Below are 20354 nucleotides of genomic sequence, written 5' to 3'. Positions count from 1 at the left end.
ATCTATAACATGGGCAAAGCCCGGGTATCATACTGGAAAACAGGACATGCGTAAAACAAATGTGACGTCGAGTTAATCTGAATCATAATCCACCAAGCCTGTTGCTGCTTCTTGTGCCTGTGCTTTGGACGGCGCCTCTGGCTCTTGGGGTCTTTTCCTTTTGAGTCCCGGGAGTCTTGAAGCTCCCTTTGGCTCACTTCGATTGTTGAGTAGGAAGGGGTCTGTGGATGCTCTGGTGTTCCCTAGAAGCTCCGATACCAGTGTCTCTTTGCGCCTCGACGCCTCCTTCTCGGTCTTGAGCTTGCTGCTGGTCTTTGCTGGCTTTTTATCACTCTTAAATAGGGGTTTGGAGAGGGCGCGGTCTCGTCCATTTTCGTCCGCGGATCCAAAATCCACCAGGGCTGCGCGCCGAGCATCCTCCTCTGTGGCGGGTACAATGTCAATCCCAAGACTCATCCGGTCCTGTAAGTTCTCCGTTGCCGCGGCAGTGCGCTCACGCTCCTTGCGTTCTTGGCGAAAAGCTTTTCTAAGCCTCTGGTTCTGCGTGTATGGGTCTTTCCAGTGCTTTGATGATGCCTCGGCGAGGTCGTCAATCCGCTCCGTAGCCAGCTTCAACTGCTCCCTATCCTCAATAGTTTTTTCCAAACTAGCAAAGGCATTTTTTCTTAGAGCTTCTCTCTCCTGATCTGTCAAGATGACCGCGTCCCCCTCACGCGGGGCATCCTCGCCCGTATCCCTCTTCTTCCCGCCCTCAACCACGACGTAAGCCGTGTTCTTAGGATCTGTCCTGATCTCAATCTCACCGCCGCAGTCTGCGTGGCGGAAACGAAAGCTCCATATCGGCGTGGAAAAGTAGCTTCCAACTCTGGACTTTGCAGCATTGAAGCGGACGCCCTGGCCGATGATGGTGGGCTTGGGGCAGGACGAGCACCAGACTGGGAAGGGCATCTCGAAACGCACGGTTTGCCCGCCCGCGCGGTAACCAGGCGGGCGCTTCCCGTGGAGACGGTTTCCGCTGGTGGTTCCCTCGACGTCTGGAGGGACGTAGCGGCCCATGTTGAAGCCCTGCATGATGACGGTTGGTGGTTGGTTGGCGTGTGTAGATGTGAAGAGTCCAGATGGAAGATTTGACTTGATATGCCGACAGCTCTCGGTGTGGGCCTGGCGCTGACAATGGCGCTGTAGAGAATAAATGCAAGGTTATCGATGAATATTAAATACTTTAACGTCTGATGTTGAGTATACAGATGATGTTGGAATGATTGTTGTGGGATGCGACTCCCAGTGTTGTTGATGTTTGTGGAGGAAGTTGAGAGGGACATGTGCACAATTAGGTAGAGATATCATGTGAACCCACACGCTGAACCTAACGTTAATAGTTACTGGAGAGCGCAATAACAAACTACGGCTACAATTAATTAATATCAATAATCGCTGCTATTTCTATCTATTTTAATGAGTTTGATCCTTTTCGCATTTGTGAAAAGCAGCAGTTGTTTGTAGGGTTGTGAGAGCTATTTCTTGTGTTACGGCAAATGCACATGTCACCACCCAAAGCAGTGTAACGTCTCATTCCCAGAATCTCTCGCCTTTGTATGGTCTGAATCGATTTCTTGTGAAACTACATGTCCCTCTTGGGCTGCGTCTACACCAATCCGGTTACTGGTTGGCCATCTCGAGCTTCCCGATTATAGGCTCAAGCAGCAGGGGCAAGCACTCGGCCGCGTCCTGACCAAAGAAAAAGTCTTTGGACTTGGAGTCTTTGGCTCCGTCGTTTGCGGCCTCCATGTTGATGACGGCCACTCGCGCGCCTTTGTCCCGAGCCTGGTCGATGTAGCCTGCGGCGGGCCATACTTTGGCTGATGTACCGATGACGAGCATCAGATCCTGTCTCTGTTAGTGTACATACTCAGACTATCTAAAGAAAAACTCACCACTTTGCCTTGGTCGAGCCAGTTGTCAATACCCTCTAGCATGTCCATATCCAGACCCTCATTGAACCACACCACACCAGGTCTCTGGAATCCCTTCCCACACTTGGGACACTTGGGGATCTGATCCTTCGGGATCGGCTCCAGAGGATGGAAAGGGTCCAGCAATGGAAAAGGCTTTCCGTCTTCTGGATCCTCCGAGGCCGGGGCGAGGGCCGGGAAGAAAGGGTCGTCGTAGTTGCCGTGCTGAATCCAGTCACACCGACTGTTGGAGCACTTGATGTCGAAGAGGGAACCGTGGAGTGTGCGGAGCTGTTCTGGGGGGTGGTTTGCTCTTGGAGAGAGGTCTTGAAAGTGTTAACATCTCTTCTCTGTGGTGATAACTAGAAACTCACTATCAACATTCTGCGTCAGGCACAAAAAGTCCTTATTCTTCTCTGCCAATGCAGCTAATGCGTAATGAGCAGGATTCGGCTTGACATTCAAGGCCATGTGACGCCGATATCCGTAAAACATCCAGACGAGGCCGGGATCTTGACCAAAGGCGGTCGGTGTGGCGAGGGTGGTGGCATCGTAGTTTCGCCAGAGACCGCCGGCACCGCGAAAGGTGGGAAGGCCGGACGAGGCTGAGAGCCCGGCGCCGCAGAGGGCGAGGATACGCTTGCTGGAGCGGAGGACCTCGTGAAAAGCGTCTACGTCGGTGCTGGGGGGCATGGCGGAGGATGAGAAGCGGCGTGTAAGAGAGTGTAGATGGAAGAGTGGCTGAGATTTGTATAGTTGGCGATGAATTCGTTGTAAGGATGTCATTGTTGATGGCTGGTTTATATCTGCAGAATGAGGTACATTCGAGGTCGCGAGAGTCACTCGCCGAGGACCATGATTGGATGCCCGGTTGATCTTCCTCAATGAAGCTGCAACCCGCAACTTGGCCCCCAATGAGGCTCTCGTGCAGCTCTGTTGATCCAGGTTGAACTCAGGCAGCGGATGCCATTTTCAAGCTTCTGCTATTAGCTGTGGTGATTGGTTGATTCTAGTGTATGCATCTGCCTCGTGTGTTGGGTAGAGTAGAGAAGTGATGCTATTGGCTTGTTGCAGCTGCATCGGGTGCCTGATATCGTGTCACACTCAACTGCCTGCTATCTGGTCCTTGGAGTATCAGCAAGGGATCAGGCTGTGCGTCAGTTGAAGGGTTCAGGTCACCCATGGCGAGAGCTTACGAATGCTCGCTGTCAAGATTCTTGCCTGAAACTTGGGGGTCGTTTGGTGATGCCATGGATGAGGTGTAGAAGGAAGCTACCCCAGTCTGAATAACTCGGCTACAAGAGTAGCTGTTGCAGTCGAATGCTTATCAATTTCTTGTTGATTCTTACTCAAGATGGTGAGTAGCACATTCAGCAAGTGGTAAAAGACAATGAACATGTTTAGACCAGACGACAACATGCCAACAGTCGTCGTCATCTTATAAATAGCCTCATCTGCCCCTTTCATGCCCAACTTACCAAAAGCTGGAACCGACAGCATTTCTAAAAATCTGCGAATACTCACCTGCAAGCGAACCCCGATCCAGAAGTGACCGAACAGGGGAACCCGAAATTACATGCCCTCCAGCCCTGTGGTCAAACGATCCAGGGGGACGGTGCGGCGAATTGGAGGGCGAATTAGGCCCTGGAGATGCCCCAAGCTCCGATCCTACAGCGGGGCGTGCTACTGATTAACGCCGGGAATATCGCCTGAAACCCCCCGGCTTGGCTCGTGGTGATGAGGGTGGCCATTCAAAAAGGCTGGCCCTCCCCGGAAGGAAAAATGAGACACGGTCAAGGACATTCATTCACTCGTTAATCATCTAGAGACTTTTTGTCTGCCGCTCTCTAACGTTGGAAATACACTCTTTAATACTTACTTCAAAATGGCCGCCAAGATCCTCCTTGCGGCTCTCCTCGCCGTCCCCGCCATCGCCAAAACCGACCTGTCGGGCTGCACCTCGTACGACTCGATCCTCTTCCAGGGCAACTCTCCCTACGTCTCCAAGATCTACTACGTTCCCGACACTGGCGAGGTCTGCGAGTTCCTCGACTGCGGCGGCGGCCGGGCTCCCCCCAAGACCACCGTCCCCGGCTGCGACTCGTACGAGGGCACCGAGACGTACTCGCCGCGCTTCATCAACCCCAAGACCCTCGGCGGCGTGGCTTCCGAGACTGCGGCTGCTGGTTCTGAGACGGAGGATGCTAGTGCTACTATTACTGAGGCTCCTTCTTCTACTGGAAAGGCTGGATCCAAGACTACTGATGAGTCTGAGGAGGACGAGACAACCGCTGAGGACGAGGAGACGACTACTGCTGAAGAGGCTTCAACTGCTGAGGACACCACCGCTGAGGAAACCACTGCTGTCGAGCAAACCACAACCACCAAGGACGCTTCCAAGACCATCACCACCGTCACCACTCAAGGAACTCCTGCTGCCGGCTCCGGTGCCGCCTCCTCCGGCTCCGAGTCCGAGACGGAGGCGGCCGCCACCCCGGCCTCGACGGTTTCCACCGGTGGCGCCGTCATGCCCACGGCCGGCGCCTTCCTCGGCTCGTGTCTTATGGCCGGTGCCATGTACGCTGGACTGCTCTAAACTCTGACAGTAGCATTTCTCGGCAGGGTTGGGGGTTTGGGGTTTGGGATAATACTTGTACTTAGGTCTCACTAACCCGTATCCAAACGTAATTACCCTTCTGTACCGAAGCTATCCATTCCGTCCATTCCGGCATGTCACCTGTAGAACCTCTACCTTCCTGTCACGGGTGTAGATAGCGCCGCCACCGCCGATATCAAAAGCCTTCCAATTGGTGCACACCCCCAGGTTTTCACTCTCCCCGACTTTTCGGGCAACAGATCCCGACCGAGACCCAGCAGCCGGTTCCACCACGACCAGCAATAGGGCGCTGGTCCTGATAGGCTGCTCGCCGGATCGTGGCCTGGGTAAGGCGAAATGACAAGATCGAGATACGCACATGGGAGTATCGTGGGATGAAGGAGCCGCATATAACGGCAGGGCAATTCCAAATTTGCTTCGAACAATTACAAATAGCAGGGTTCGTCTTGATACTTCAATGCTTGAGTCCTCAGCGTTGTTTACTTCATATCACTTGTCTTGATACTCAACTGCACTTCCCGTCTGTCCACGACAGCTTCATTCCACCAAGACCTCCTTTGTCTTCCCCGCAAACCTTGGATCTCTTCCCGTCTCACCTGACCCGCCCGTCGACCAACCGTCTCTTCCAGAAACCGGATTGACTAAACTCGACATCAATCACACGCCCCTCCCACGAGGCAAGCCGCCACTAGCCGTACACCCTTGGCTCACCCTGCCTACATCATCGTCTCCGTCCTTGAGAGAGAGGAAACCTGCCAGTCATCCTTGTCGAGGCAACAACTGTCCAGATCCATCATCACGATCCATCAACATCTCCCCCTCGAAAACAACACCAATAGTCCCAAGATGGGTTCTCGAGACTCGTTTGTCCAGGCCGAGGGCGTTCCTCGGTTCTGGTATCGCGACAACTTCTTCCTCACAAACGACAAGTCCTACTTGTGTTCCCAGACCTTTAACCAGTCCCTCGACGACAACTGGTGGAGCAGCCCTCTACCCCATGGACAGCTCCAGAAGGTCCTGAACAACTGCCTGACCTTGGCAGTCTACTGGACTCCACAGACTGCCGAAGATATGAAGAGTAAGTTGTCCACTCGTCTCTCGTTCGCGTGCTGACTTGATAGAAAACGGCATCGCTCGTCCCAAGGATGGTTCTCGACACAAGATGGTTGGCTTCGCCCGCGTGGTGACCGACTACGTCACCCTAGCCTACCTCACAGATGTCTTTGTCGTCGACGAGTTTCAACGTCGGGGACTAGCCTCGTGGTTGATGCGTGCCCTGAAGGAACTCGTCAACGACTGGAAGGACATGCGTGGCCTCCTCCTCATGACCCACGACCAAGCCGCCGCGAGGCTCTACCGGAGGGAGCTTGGCGCCATGGATTTCGAAAAGGGCCCCTCGGCTGGCCTGGTGATGCTGGAGATGCCCGGTCCTGCAGAGAAGCCCACCCCCAAGCATTGATGACTTGTCTCTTTTATGGTTTATAGCTAGCGGTGCAATTATCTTGGTTGTCGAGATTTACGTTCTCTTGTTCGAGGGCTAGCGCTGTGACCCAGACATGGCGGCTCGCATCTCGATGGCGCGCTTGTAAGGGGGGGCAATGGGCGGCTGGACCGGATCTAGAGAGACATAGTCCTCAGGGAGCTGGTACGAGGCATCGGAGTCAAAGGCGGATAGATCTCCACAAGCAATGAACGGTGCGATCCATCGACTGCTTCTCTCAGTGTCCTCGAGCGTTTCGTCGTAGACCTGCATCTCCACGATCCCCTCGTCCGCACTTGTCGCGTCCTGCATCTCAACATCCTTAGTCTGCTCCTTGAGCATCTCCTCCAGTCTTCCACCAACGCCGAGGGGTTCCTCGAGGCTGGCTCGGAATCCGGGCGGTGGCTGGAAGTTGATGCAGACAATAAATGCCTCCACGCTGCTGGCGCGGCTACTGCGTGGCTTGGCCACAATAACCTTTTCGAAAAATATCTTGAGCTGAGCGTAGAGCACGTCGACGTTTCTTCCACGGAAGATCTTGGCCACAAACTTGCCACCAGGCTTTAGAACGCAGAGCGCCAGGTTGAGCGCAGCAAAGAGTAGTTGCGACTGGACATAGATGTCAAGATCATGGAGACCTGTAACGTCGGGGGCACCGTCGCTCAGAACCAGATCAACAGGGTGTGATGCCTGGGTTCCCGCTGCCTTTGCGTCGTAGGAGGGATCAAGGGCGGAGAGCAGCAGGGGCACTGTCGCCGGGTGTGTAATGTCGGCGCGTAGAGTCGTGATACCCGCGAGCGGCGAGATAGGTTGAAGGTCGATCGACACAATCTTGACATCGTCTCGTGGCTTAGGAGCCTCCTCTTGCTTCTCTCCCTCCTGCTCGGCGCTGTTGACCTCATCGTCCTTGGGCAGAATACCCAGCATCTGCTGTCGGAATTTCGCCTCCTTGTCCTGCCATGCTGCCCGTCCAAACTTTTCTCCCTTGATCAACACCCGCGAGAGAACTTGCGACCAACTTCCTGGCGCGGCGCACAGGTCGACGACTCTGGTGACGTTGGAGAAGAGATCGAATTCTGCGCCTGTTAGCAGAGCCCCCTCCAGCCGTCGACTGACTCACCCTCATCCAGCTGGAGCAGCTTGAAGGCGCTTCTTGCACGCCATCCCTGCTCCTTGGCGAGCCTGTAGTAGGCGTCTCGCTTGTCCTTGGACGATTTTCCCATGACGTTGGCTTGAGTGTAGGATTGATGTTTAATTTTCACGGCGAATTTTGCCCCGCGTTATTGGTGGGGTCTGCCCCTCCAACAAATGCCTGCCCTAGCAACTCTATCGCTGAAGCAGAGTGTGAAGAATGTGAATAATTCGGAGATAATAATTGAAATATTGCTAGATCAATTGCTTCCAACGCCTTCTATGTCTTCACATTACCCTCGCTTTGTCTAAACACCAAGCTCGTCACCAACAACCTCCAGCGCTTCTCTCAGCAACCTCCCTACCTTCTCATCTCCAGCTACACCTGATGCTCGCACAATCAGAGGATACAACCTCAGTAGATGCTTCCTTCCTTCACTCTCCACGCCGCTCAACTCAGGGATAGCTCCACTCTCACTCTTCATATCCACCAACTTTCTTAGAATCCACAACAGCTCCTTTCGCTGGCTCAACGGCTGAGGCATCTTTCCTCGGAGAGGTTGATCGGCAATGTACGCTCTGAGCGTCAAAGCACAGCGCAGGATGAGGAATGGAGCGGCCGTGCTGGCGATCCGGCCATGGAGCTTAACTGGTGACTCGGCAAACCGCTGGTGTTTCGCGTCTGGGGACTTTGGCGTCGGTGGCTGAATGACGATTGCTGGCTCTTCTTTGGCGGATATCAATGCAAACAGCTCATCACAGGCAACATACGCCATGCTTGTGCGTTTTGTCGGTGGGATCGATACTGTTCGACCTGCACGCGAAGTATACAGCGCTGCCAGACCCTTCTCATGACTACCGTTGATGATTGACTCCTCGGCTGGTGAAGGAGCATGGATAATGGATGTTCTGAAGAGACTCTCAGCATAAGACTTGCGAGCCCTTTCAGAAACAGCTTCAGCACCAAGTGCTGGAATGATGAGTTCTCTAAGCTTGTGGAAAGAAGCAATGTCGAACGTCTCATCGGCCGCAAAGTCGGTTCCAGAGGCAGCACTCTTGCAATTTGCACTCAAGATTCCGTCGGCGACAGCGACGATCGTGGTCCAAATGTCTTGAACCACTCCCCGCTTGATGTCAAGGGTTATTATCTGGGACAGGGTGGCCTCCAGAATGACAAGGGCTGTGGAGGTGGCCAGTCTCCATGGCTGAGTAGATTTGGTGATGGTCGAGAAGCCATACTTGAGTGCAATCGGTCTGCACAAAGCCTTCAGAGCCTCGTAAAACGCACCGCTACGGTAGATGTCGGGATCTGCGGAGTGATTGAGAATGAGGTTCTCCAGCGTCTTCATGCTCGCCTTTGAGAGCGCAATGTAAGTGCGTTTGGGCCCTGGCTTAGACGAAGTGGCTTGGAATGGCAAGACAACAAAGTCTGCAACCTGGGTGATCATGGCAGATGGGACTCCGTCAATGTCTGTCCGGATCGTCTGGATCGCTTCGACGATGTGTGCCTGTAAAGGTGTCACATACTCGATATCCTGGACGTAACTACCAACAGAAGCCTCGTCCAAGGTCGCTCTCAGCAGACTCAGTATTCTTGCGACTCTGTCCACAGTGAGATCATCCTGAATCAGCCGATAAATCTCTGCCAAGGCAGAAACGTAGGCAATAAGGCAGTTCTGGTTATCCTCAGCCTTGCCCTTGGCAGGCTTTGAGATTGGAACTCCTCTTGCCCATAGATCCCACGCAAAGTCGACGGTAGTCTTGTTGAACACTGACTTGCCGTCATTGCTTGTCTGAGACAAGACGTGGGCCAACGCCTTAAAGGTTGCAGTATTAATATCCAAGACTTGAAAGTCGAGGAGTGTCGTGAAGTGGGTGAGAAGTTCTCGCCAGAGGTGATCAAATGAAGGATGGACGGTAAGAATGTCGAGGTAATTGGCCAAAAGACTCGAGATACCGCTGAGAACCACAACCGCCGTCTCGGTCCATTCGGTTCGGTCACTCTCATCCGCTTCATCCGATTGCGAGGCAGATATCTCTTGTTCGATTGACGAGAAAAGCTTGAAAATGACCGACTTGACGCAGATTGACCATGACTCAGGGCTGAGTCGATCACCATAAGCGTCGAATATTCGGAGTAAGGTCTGAATCGCACTGTTGCGTAGCTCAAGTCTGTCGTCTGTGGTGACAGTTGTCAGGCGAAGTAGGAGAAGCATCCACAATGCTGCGTCGGAGTTCTTGTGGTCGTGATCGGCAGCCATCTTCTCAAGATCAGAAACCTCTGTTCCCTGCATCATCTCTGCTGTTATGTCGAGAGACTCATTCTTTGCCGAAAGGAAGTCGGACAGAACCCAGAAGAACGTGACCGTCTATAGAGTGTTAGCTTGATCAAAAACCGACGGGATAAACTTACAGTCAAGGCAATGTTGAGATCATCGTCCTGGGAGCAGAATTTGTAGAGGGTATCAACCAAGATCAAGAAGCAAGAGTTTGGCAACGACGCCAAAAAGTCGGAGCAAATGAGTTGAAGCGAGTTGAAAGAAGATCGAATGAGCTTTGCTGATCGGGTATCAAGGAGAATCGGGTTGGCGAGCGAGCCACGACGGTCGGCAGGATCAAACTCTTTTGATATAAAGATGGTGCCAATGATTTCGAAAGCAATGTCCCATCCCTTGACGAGACTCTCCCCAGAACCTTCAATGATGCTTTTGAGGCCTTCAAGGATGATCTTGTGTATGTCGATATCAGTTGAGTGGCTGGCAACAGAAACCTCTCGGTCTCCTTTGAGCAGAGGCGCCAGCGATTTCCTCAGAGCCTCGAAAAATCGGAGTTGGATGTCGCCACGGATCTCTTCAGGGAACGAGGACGTAACACTGGCAGCCTCCAGAACCAGCTTCACAAGTATATCTGCTGCTCTGGTCCGAACAGACGAGTTTGTGGTAACAGAGGTTAATGTCTCGATGAGCTCCTCAGTCAAGACATCCCAGCCTGACTCTTCTGGGCTGTATTCCAGCAGTCTTTCAAGGTTGATGGTGGCAATTTCTCCAAGCTTGGCAAGTGCAAATTGGTCCTCTTGCGTCGAACCAGAGCTCAACTGCCCCGAAAATCGCCGAGGCTGTGTAGTCGGAGTCTTAAGTTGCCCATCAGCTTGGGGCTGTTTGGCTTCGGGTGGTTCGACAGGCCTCTGCATCAATAGATTGCAGATGGCTGCTACCACCTCCAGGAACGAGTCATTAGGAAAGTCAATAGTACTCTCAATCAGCCTCGACGCAGCCGTCTCGACAGCACGAACCTCGGATCCAAAGTTGGCCATGAGGGTAGCAGCCTCGCTGTCGCCTCCTTGATCGGATCCCCGACTCATAGTCGGAGTCCTGCCCGGAGTCTTTCCGCTCACAAATAGGACAAAGTCAGCCTGCTGAAGCGTCTCAAGGATAATGCTCCATGCCCCTCCTAGAGTTGGGCCTAGTGCAATGCCCAGATTCAGGAGTGCCCGTAGACAAAGCAAGTTTCGAGTGTTGAGCGACGCCACGGAGGCGTCGAAAGATGCTTGCCGTTTTTCTGAAGTAGGTGTAGCAGGGGTCAGGCTGTCGACGCTCAACAACCCTCGAGCATTGCTAAATAGACTTGATGTGTCCGTAGGCGTGCTTGGAGTCTGGGGGCGAGCTTGGCCAGCATTGACGCAGGCTGTAAGAACGTTAGGTGGCACGGCGGCTTTCCCCAGAGTCGTAAGGAAAGCATCTCGAGGAGTAGGTAGTTGCAAGAGGCCAGCGACGTGAGCGAAGCGCTGGAAGGCACGCACCAATCCATGATAGTACTCGGAGTCAAGGGCAGCATATAAGAAGGTGGAGCAAGTTGCAAGAATTGCAGGCCAGCACTCTTCGACGATGGTCGCACAAATCTTGACCTCAGAAAACAGGGGATGCTCCTCCAAGGATAAGGGATTTAGAGGGACTGGGTTTCTCTTGAAAGACGCCGACCTCTCTAACCTCCCCTTTGCCGAATTGTCGTCTGGCGCAGGAGAATCACGGCCTGTTTCCTGCTTTGAGGTCTTCTTCCGGCTCCGAGTGTCACTAGGGACTGTGAGAGGAAGGATAAACTTTGCAAGCCCATCAGAGACAGATGAGATACAAGCCAGAACCAAGCTGTAGATGTATGACTCTGGGATAGCCGGAGCCTCTGTCTTGTCGAGCTGGTCAATGCATGGAACGCGAACAGAGCTCCACTGCGTGCTGATACCAGTGGTTGTAGTCTCGGATCCAACGGGACCAGCCATAAGCATGCCACTCGCCTCGATGATGGTTTGGTCGGAGGAGGAATTCGGGTTCAAATTGGCGACCGGCAGTGTCGATTGGTGTCCAAGCCCAATAACAGCAGGCTTCTCGGTGCTCAGTCGTACGAACGTAGCTATCAGAGGCTTGAGTACATCCTTTTCTCCTTCTTTGGCGTCAAACATGGCAAATATGCGTCGAAGGAGGGCATGCTCAGCAAAGATTCCTCGAAAGACCTCCATGCACAAGGCCCTCTTCCAGATAGAATCATCTTGGTCGAGAAGCTGGGTCAGAATCATCAACGACTCGCCACATTCTGATGGCAGGATACTGATGTGTCTGCGGAGCATCGTGTAGAGAATACGAACGAGTCGTACGGTGGTCGCAAAGTTTGGCTTCCCCTTCAGAGCACTCATGATAAGAGGCATGACCCTGACCCGCAAGATCTGAGCCTGCTCGGGGTGGTTGCTGAAAACGGTTGCATGATTCGTAATGACGGACTCGATGAGCTCCAGGCCGAATGTCTGCGGAAGTCCTGAGACTCGGATGAATTCCGGACGTTGGTTTTCTGTCATAAGGCATAGATCATTAAAGATCTGTTGGTCAGAACCTGGTCAGAAAGCGGCCTATACACATACCCGATAAGCGTCCAATGCTGCAGGACGAGTCTCAGATTGTTCTGGGTCGCCTGTCGGAACATCGCCAACTTTTTCTGCTCCGGTTAGATGATTCCTTGTAGAGATCTATAAAACTTACTGTCCTCGGCAACAACCTTGTCAAACACTGATACAACCAGTTGTTGGAGCGTTGCCGCTGAAGTGTGGTTCACGATGGCATTCTTGCTGCTCTGGAGGGTGAAGCAAATGTTAAGAGCCGTCACCAGCAGGTTTCCCTTGAGATCCGAAGCATAGTTCTGAACCAGAGAAGGCAGTGCCTGCAAAATTTTGAGCTGTACATCCAAGCCAGCCGAGGTGGCCTGCATCAAAGCCTCCAGCACCTGGTTCAGCTTGGACCGAGGAAGAGCGTGAGCAACGATGAGGCGCTGCAGACAGACAATTGCGATGGCGGTGAACTTGGCATTCTTGGTCCCGCATGCGATGATGAATGGGTTGACAAAGTTGACCTTTTGGGATAGCTCTGGACAGGGTTAGATGGTGCTGGATTAACATGGTGAGGGTCAGACCTTCAGGAGCCGTCTGTTCCGAAGGGTTTCTCAAATTTCTCAACTCTTCAAGGGATTTCTCCGCTGCCTACAACGACATCAGAATTTGGGACCATACGCTGGCTGCAGCGACTCACTTGTCGCAAGTCATTGTGTTTCCTCTTGCTCTCCTGAATGAGATTCGCCAGCTCCGTGGCTAGGAGTTGCGTCGTCATCTTGGCCCCGGGCAAATTTTCGGCTCAACACGGAGCATGTGGCTTTTTCGCAAGTCCATGCAGCTCGAGATGAAATTCTGCCGCTGCACGACGTTAATCTTGTTGTGATGCTGTTGAATTGTTGTCGTAGGCAGTGATGTGTCCCTTGTAGATGAGGCGGCAGAATCGCTCACCGCCCGTCTCACGTGGGGCGGGTGACGCCAGTGCTCCGAATGTGGCAGGAAGGATATATGAAGTCGAGTTCAGTCACCAAATAACTAATACCTGGGAACATAGTATATGAAGATTTGTGGATCGCCTTGATAACCATTCTTTTTGTCTATCCAGGCCTGAATCGACAGAATAGTGAGATGGGAAGAGCAATGATCCATCCTACAAAGTTCACCACTAGCCACCCTAGAGTAACATCTCCATCACCAAAGATCATGATTCTGACCCATCATTTAACCATGAATTATGGGATGAGCTCAGATCAAGCATCCATACAACTCAAGAAACACATCCTTAATTCATTTTCTATGGCTCTTTCTGGTTTATTCTAAAACGACCGAGATTCGCCAATTGGCCCAAGCCTCAGCTCTAGTTACGCCGCTTCATCATGTTAGTACACATGCGGCTTGTTCAGGCAACCAAACATACCAACTCCATTATCCAAGCATTGCGCTGGTTCTAGCACTAAATTTTAAACGGGAACGTTGTTGAACAGGTACGACACAGATTCGCCGTTGTGAGTTCTCCGGATGGCCTGATTTGTTAGCAGGGTAAGTAAAAGTGACCAGGGAACATACCTCAGCCAGGGTGCCGGAAACGTCAATGACCTTGAGCTTAGGGCAGCGCTCGATCTTATCGCCAACTATCGAATGTTAGAAAAAACACCTCCGTAGAGGCAAGCCGATTACTTACGAGGGACGGCTGGTAAAGTTAGCATATGTCTGTCTGGTCAAAATGTTGGGTCACTCACTGTTGGTCACAACAAGGCCAGAGAGGCATGACTTGTTGATGGTCTCAATGGCATTACCACTAAGGATACCATGGGTAACAATAGCATAAACCTCACGGGCACCATGCTGGTTCACCGTCTCGGCAGCCTTGGCGAGCTGTGACGAATTAGATATGCTGTATCCCAGGTCGTCAGATGACTTACAGTTCCACAGGTGTCAGCCATGTCATCGACGAGAATGGCAACCTTGTCCTGAACGTCACCAACGAGCACCATGCGGCCAACAACGTTGGGGCGAGGGCGCTCCTTGTGGATGAGAGCAAAGCCGGTGTTCAGACGGTCAGCAATTGAGGTGGCACGCTTGGCACCACCGGCATCAGGCGAAACAATGACGCAGTTCTCAACGTCAAGGTTCTGGCTGATCCATCGAAGGACTGAGGGTTCTGCGTAGAGGTTGTCCACAGGGACGTTGAAGAAGCCCTGAATCTGAGAGGCGTGAAGATCCATAGTAATCACATGATTCTAAGACCATTAGTGAAGGCGATAGAAAAGGGCCAGTATCGACGCACGCATCCTGAGACCTGGAGCATATTTGCGATGAGCTTTGCGCTGATGGGAGCACGGGACTTGTCCTTCTTGTCCTGTCGAGCATAGGGAAAGTTGACAACAACAGCGGTGATCCGCCGGGCCGAAGCTGTGCGACAGGCGTGAATCATGATGAGGAGCTCCATCAAGCCATTGTTGACATCTCCAGGGGCGGTGGACTGGAGAATGAAGACGTCCTCGTCACGGACAGACTCGCCGATGGAAACGCTGGTCTCCTGGTTGGAGTAGTTGAGGCTCATGGTGTTGGCGATCTCAATGCCGAGTCTGAAGCCGGATCAGCAACTGCGCATACCCATTGCTCACCGCCGCGCCAGACAGAGCCAGCGCCAGGCAATTGGAGAGCTTCCATCTCAAGAACCTACCGACTGGCGACCTTGGCACTGAGATCCGGGTGAGAGCTGCCCGAGATGAGCTTGATTTCGTTCGCCATTTGGTCCAACATTGTCGAAGAGAGGAAGAAAAAGAAGCGGGGCTGAAGATTTTTTGGCGGCGATAAATATGCGCGGGGAGCTGAGGAGGATGGATGGCTGGATGGCTGGCTGGCTTGGGCTGGGCTGCACGGGTTGATTGACAGGGAGCCGGTATGTGATTCAGGCTGGTGATCAACGCCCAAGAAGAATTCCGTAAAAAGCAGGGATTTTGAGCAGGATGAAGCCGAGGATATGTATGACTAACATGGATTGGATTGGATGTAGGGATGTCAACAAAGAGATCAAACTTTTCCATCACGGGTTTTAGGTTGTGGAGCAACGCGCTATCGCCATCGCCTCTGGACAGTCACCTGGACTGGCAAATCCGGATCAACCTGTTGATGGGATTAACTAGCTTCCGGACAGAGCCGTAACTTAATCTGGGGAAAACAGGAATGGTAGAGGTCATCATGATGATTTTGATTGGATTCTGGATCTCTCAATTGCGTTGCATCTGCTTCTGTCGTCTTCAAGCCATGCCTGACCTTCCAATCATGGCGACGTCATCTTGGCTTATTCGATGAGATCCGCGGGGAAGTGAAAAAGGCAACTGACCGACTTAAGATCCAATATCGAACTATTTTACGATTATCCACCCAAATATTATCTTCTCTCATTATTCGTGCTTTATTTTTATTCATTTTACCAGCTTTCTGGTAAAATTCCTGTCCTCCGCAGCCTGCCCCTCCATTCCGGCTTGCACCGGAAACTCGCCGGGATATCAAGGAAAAATGGATCAGCTTCGGTAGTCCAATTCGCCGCCGCCTGAACATCATCTGCCCAACCAACAAGGCTCAACTGACGACCTCGATTTGCCCACAAGACATCGAAGCCATCATTGCAACATCTGACGGCCAGCTACTACGATCCGAATTTCGAACCAGCGATTTGATGCCCCGTCAAAGTCCTCCTCCTCCGAGTCACCTCACCGCTTGCCCGCCTCGCCCTGCGCATGGTCCAAACCATGTGGGATCAGGGTCATCATCCAGCATGGCACATCATTCCTTTTCGCCGCGACTGCTCTCGCCACGGCTGAGCCCCGCGCCTCCCTCGTCCCTCCACGACATGGCTCGCAACCGCAAGCTCCGCCTACTCGTCGCCGCGACTGGACCCCGCGATACGTCCTGGGCGCAAGCGCTCGTCGTGCGACTCTCCAAGAACCCTCAGATCGAAGCCCGCGCCATTGTCGACGATGTGGTGCCGCGGCTGACCCAAACAATCATCGTCATGCAGAACCGGAGTTTAGCGCTGGGAATGGGCGACCGGGCGGATGACGTCGAATTTTACCGACAACAAGCGTTTGAACTTGTGGAATGGGCAGATCTGATGGTCTGCGTGCCGTTAGATGCGGACAGTATCGCCAAGATGCTGGCAGGCGTTACAGATACGTTCCTCGGCGAAGTGCTTCGAGGATGGGATACGCAAAAGAATATTGTATTGGTGCCCGGCATGAGCACCCACATGTGGTCGAACCCGATGACGAAGAAGCATCTTAACAAGATACATCGGAAATGGAACTGGATACGTGTGGTAGCCCCGATATTGTGGCATTACGAAGGAACACCGAATCCGAAGCGAGTGCCGAACTGGAACGGCTTCAACGAGGTGCTAGGCATCATCAAGAACCAAGCAGACTTGCTAGGACTGGGCCGAGACGTCGAGATTGCGACAGGAATGGCTATGGTGGCTGATGTGGACGTGAAAGTTCAGTCAAAGTTGCCGCCAGAGATATGGACTATTATCCTCGACTACGCGGGAGATTGGGAACTGGCAAAGGCCTTGGGCATGTACACGAACCTTCCGATGCCTCCGACATGGACGAGCCGGCCCAAGGACCCAGCCGACCCCTTGAAGGTCTACGAGCACGAGCTCGAGTGGACCGTCCTAACATGCAACTCGGCAGCGATATGTAAGAAGATATCGCAATCTCCGCCGGAATTCCACGACATCTCGGCGTTGGTTATCAAACTGGTCATCAAGTTTGGGCTTATCGACGTGCTGGCGTATATGGAAGCCAACAGGCCGGATCTCTTCAAGGCGTTTGACGGAACGACGCTGCCGACCAAGGCCTCGGCCTACTATCCTCGTACCGATGTGTTGGACTATTGGAAACAGAGCAGATGGTTCAGAGAACGGCATATCTATGACGCAGAAGCCGTGGACGGCGCCTCCAAGAACGGGCATGTTCGTGTGCTGGACTGGTGGTGGCGGCGATCCGGACTGTCGATGCGATATACAGAGTCAGCTCTGGAGCAAGCTAGCGGGAGTGGGCATCTCCTTGTGCTCGAATGGTGGCGCGATGCCGCGGCGCAGGACGACAAGGTCGTCTTGCGACCGGGCCGGTCACTCTTATGGGCAACACAATATGGGCAAGCTGATGTGCTACGGTGGTGGGACGCGTCGGGTATCCCCGCGGCGCATGGTGATAGCGTTGCCAAGATGGCTAGCCGCTGGGGACAGGTGGACGTTTTGGAGACGTGGAGACGACTCAAAGGCGACGACAAGCTCGTCTACGACGCCGAGGTGCTGGTACCGCCTACCATATATCAACACCTAGCGGTCCTCGAATGGTGGCGCAAGTTTGCTCACGGAGAACTCCAAGGGATGGAGGGACGTAAGCAGCAGGTCGAGTTTCGAACTTGCAACATCGAAGAGGCGCTCGAGGACAGCATCGGAGACCAGAGCCCGGTTCGACGATGGTGGACACAGAACGGGCTGAACCTGGGACTACGAGATGAGGAATGGCTTAAGACGCGATATCTCTAGGGCGGCTAAGGGCTGGTCGGCGTCTGGACCGATACCTGCACCTGAGCTTAATCGAGGTGGACTGAATTAGATCCCGGGAACCCGGGAGTTTGGAACTGGAAGAGGTGTGGCAGCCCGATGGCACACCGTTTGTCTAGGATGGGAATCATACGCATCGCCGCGTGGCATCGTGGTAAATCGAAAAGGGGTGGGATCTTGACGGTGGGATTGCGGGGAGCAAAGGTGACATTACGCGGCGTGGGTGTTTTTGCACATCCTTTGGAGTTGCGCATGGGACTGAATTACGACTCTAGTCTGAATGATGAGCGAGGCTCTCTGTTTCTATTGCAGTATTGATGGGCGTTGATGTTGGGTCATACATGTCATGAACTACCTAGGGTAAACTGCGAGCATCAATAACAAGTCGGTACCGAAGCATAAACCGAAATCCCAGCCCAACCAAGAATCGCATCAAGTCAGCTCATACAAACTTCAAGGACCCTGAATGACCCGTGCCACATCCGTACGACCGTGTGTGATGGCATTCGGGGACAACGAGACTGGCCTGAGTCTCGTTGGCTACCGTTGAGCATCAAAGTCTTGGCAACGGCAGACATGGGAGCTGGGGGGGTAATTACACGAGGAATTAACGGCTCCGACATGAGTTGGTCAGCGGTTCCCTGAAGCAATCCTCATGGTGCTTGGCGCAGAAAAAATGCCAAGATGGAATTGATATCCGGGGGTGTGGATCGGCCTGAGGAACATGTTTGATATGGATGATGGCCCAGGTACAGGACCGGGCCGGTCGACGAGAGGAATAGGAAGGACAGGCCGACTTTATTTCAGGCACTGCCGAAGCCAGGACGTGGTAGGCAGCGGTAAGATACGACCATAGACGAGCTAATGGATGGTCAAACTCTGGCCCTTGACTCTATCTCGACAAGGGTGACATCAACCTTTTCCCCACTCACACACTAGCTCCGTCCTTCGGATGCAGGTCACCCTCTGCCGGGGGGTCTTGAGTCTCTTTCTAGAAGACGTGCTCGTCCATTCACAGCGGCTGATGAGAGCTTCCGTACATGCGCGTGGCGTAGAGTAGCGGTGGGCTGGTTCGATTTGGCTCACCAGGGAGCAAATGCCGGTGACCGGTAATTCCAGAGAACCCGAGACGGTCACCTTGAATATTGACTGCGATTCATGGCTTTGAAAGCGTGGTGAGAAAAAAAATTGAAAGAAAAAGAATGGGCCCTCAACTCAGCCGTTACCCCGGCTATCCACAACCAGTCCCCGTGCTGGCAAAGGGCTCCATATGTCTCGCCGTCTCTCTTCTCGTCTCCCGAGTCGTCCCCGGGCCCCTCAACATGGCACGTCCACAGCGCGACTTTTGTAGTATCCATTACGTTTTGGCGCCTGGGAATGGCAAGATTGTTCGTGGGGCCCCGCGAGACCCGAGGTAAAGGATTGATGAGGAGAATCTGGAGTCTGGAGAAATAAACTGGAGAGATTTCACCTTGTTTTCTGGAGAAGGACGGAGATCTTTTGCGGAGAGAGATCTGGGCGTTTTTCTGGGAGAAAAAGAAGCTATTCACGCTTGTTACCTAGGTGAAGGCCAAGGTGAATACGACGGCAAGCTTCGATTTGGAGAAGGCGCAGATTTGGGGTAACAAGCCCACATTCTCCTATCGTTCGTGAGGGGGGCGCCTATCGCTACCTGGGTTTGAGAGCGCGCTTTCCCTCTCTGCGCCTGTTGTTATCTCTCTAGGGCGTAATTCTCCAAGTGGAACGCGGTATCGGAGGGCGTTGAATTGGGGAAAGGGGGGCGATAAGGAGAGGGGAAAGCCATTCGGCCCTGTCTCCCCATTTCTAAGCAGGGGGTTCATGTCGGCCATGTTACGACACCTGACTTTGGCCCTGCTTGTGTTTTATTGTGTGTTGTGTGTGCGCTGAGTGTTTTGCTGAAAAAAAGGGCTCCAGCTGGGAATATCGTCACGTACGTAATGACCATGACTGTTTAATCGGTCGCTGTCCGACAAGAGTCCCACTTGCCACTGCCACGCTTAAATCCATGCTTAACTGGAAGTGACTTTTCCCCGCATTTCTCCTCTCCTCTCTCCTCTCGTCCTGCTCCTGGTGCCTCGTGGCCAAGTACATGTAGCCGCGCTTTGCTTTGTCGACCGGGTAGGTAGCCAAGCCAGCCACTCGTCCGCCTCCACATCGGGCATGAACTGGGTGAGACTCGGCGCGAGCGATGAACCAAGACGGTTCGAGGCCTTGACGACTTTCCCCACCGGCATATGCGAAGAGATGAGTTGGAGATGGGAGCTCTGATGGTGAGACTTTCTGGGGGCCTTGCAAAAAGGCTGATATTTATGAGGCCATACCGGAGCCCGTGGGAGAGGCAGAGACCAAACTTGTCGGAGCCGTCAGAGAGTGAGTTGACTCGGGCATCAACAGGATCAAGGTTTCGCTCGGCCCGTGAAAGGGGAATAACCAACTCGGAGCCGTTGCAGAAAACTACTGGCACTGGCTCGGAGCCGTGGATCCCATCTTTGTTCCCCCCATGCAAGCTGTTGGAGAGACGGAGCTGTAAGACCCCCTGCAGCCAGCCCCTGGTGTTGTGATGCTGTGGTGACGGGCACGACCGCCTGTAGTTTCTTAGACGGGCTCATGAAGCGATGATCCCTCTGGCTAAATTGCGGGTACCTCATTTGGGTTCTAAGCGTCACAGTTGACAGACGCTCGAGGCAGCAGCAGCACGCACCGCGTCA

The 20354-nt window shown here is 53.2% G+C and overlaps 8 protein-coding genes across 8 annotated transcripts; 3 read left to right on the top strand and 5 right to left on the bottom strand.

Moving 5' to 3' along the window:
- Nucleotides 1-72: 72 nt before the first annotated feature.
- MRS44_005941 (uncharacterized protein) lies at nt 73-1071 on the bottom strand (the record flags this gene model as incomplete). Its single annotated transcript, XM_046270374.2, has 1 exon — nt 73-1071. The coding sequence occupies one exon, from the start codon at nt 1069-1071 to the stop codon at nt 73-75; it is 999 nt and encodes a 332-aa protein (XP_046140483.2).
- A 588-nt stretch (nt 1072-1659) lies between these two features.
- On the bottom strand, nt 1660-2645 carry MRS44_005940 (uncharacterized protein; the record flags this gene model as incomplete). Its single annotated transcript, XM_046269634.2, has 3 exons — nt 1660-1887; nt 1935-2278; nt 2327-2645. 3 exons carry the CDS (start codon nt 2643-2645, stop codon nt 1660-1662), a joined length of 891 nt encoding a protein of 296 aa, XP_046140484.2.
- A 1192-nt stretch (nt 2646-3837) lies between these two features.
- On the top strand, nt 3838-4548 carry MRS44_005939 (uncharacterized protein; the record flags this gene model as incomplete). The annotated part of the gene is made up of 1 exon (XM_046274716.2): nt 3838-4548. The coding sequence occupies one exon, from the start codon at nt 3838-3840 to the stop codon at nt 4546-4548; it is 711 nt and encodes a 236-aa protein (XP_046140485.1).
- Nucleotides 4549-5415: 867 nt separating this feature from the next.
- MRS44_005938 (uncharacterized protein) lies at nt 5416-6028 on the top strand (the record flags this gene model as incomplete). The annotated part of the gene is made up of 2 exons (XM_046269653.2): nt 5416-5647; nt 5691-6028. The coding sequence occupies 2 exons, from the start codon at nt 5416-5418 to the stop codon at nt 6026-6028; spliced, it is 570 nt and encodes a 189-aa protein (XP_046140486.1).
- A 78-nt stretch (nt 6029-6106) lies between these two features.
- MRS44_005937 (uncharacterized protein) lies at nt 6107-7272 on the bottom strand (the record flags this gene model as incomplete). The annotated part of the gene is made up of 2 exons (XM_065621582.1): nt 6107-7125; nt 7170-7272. The coding sequence occupies 2 exons, from the start codon at nt 7270-7272 to the stop codon at nt 6107-6109; spliced, it is 1122 nt and encodes a 373-aa protein (XP_065477654.1).
- Nucleotides 7273-7488: 216 nt separating this feature from the next.
- Nucleotides 7489-12825, bottom strand: MRS44_005936 (uncharacterized protein; the record flags this gene model as incomplete). The annotated part of the gene is made up of 6 exons (XM_065621581.1): nt 7489-9549; nt 9594-11972; nt 12087-12160; nt 12205-12585; nt 12632-12698; nt 12748-12825. 6 exons carry the CDS (start codon nt 12823-12825, stop codon nt 7489-7491), a joined length of 5040 nt encoding a protein of 1679 aa, XP_065477653.1.
- Nucleotides 12826-13507: 682 nt separating this feature from the next.
- On the bottom strand, nt 13508-14813 carry MRS44_005935 (uncharacterized protein; the record flags this gene model as incomplete). Its single annotated transcript, XM_046278147.2, has 7 exons — nt 13508-13570; nt 13614-13678; nt 13729-13737; nt 13787-13922; nt 13970-14287; nt 14335-14635; nt 14734-14813. 7 exons carry the CDS (start codon nt 14811-14813, stop codon nt 13508-13510), a joined length of 972 nt encoding a protein of 323 aa, XP_046140488.1.
- Nucleotides 14814-15831: 1018 nt separating this feature from the next.
- Nucleotides 15832-17607, top strand: MRS44_005934 (uncharacterized protein; the record flags this gene model as incomplete). Its single annotated transcript, XM_046278148.2, has 1 exon — nt 15832-17607. One exon carries the CDS (start codon nt 15832-15834, stop codon nt 17605-17607), a length of 1776 nt encoding a protein of 591 aa, XP_046140489.2.
- Between the last annotated feature and the right edge of the window lie 2747 nt (nt 17608-20354).

Source organism: Fusarium solani (genome assembly GCF_023522795.1).
Source record: "Fusarium solani strain SB1 chromosome Unknown bctg00000003_1, whole genome shotgun sequence".
NCBI classification, from domain to species: domain Eukaryota; kingdom Fungi; phylum Ascomycota; class Sordariomycetes; order Hypocreales; family Nectriaceae; genus Fusarium; species Fusarium solani.
This window is presented reverse-complemented; position numbering and strand designations above follow the sequence as displayed.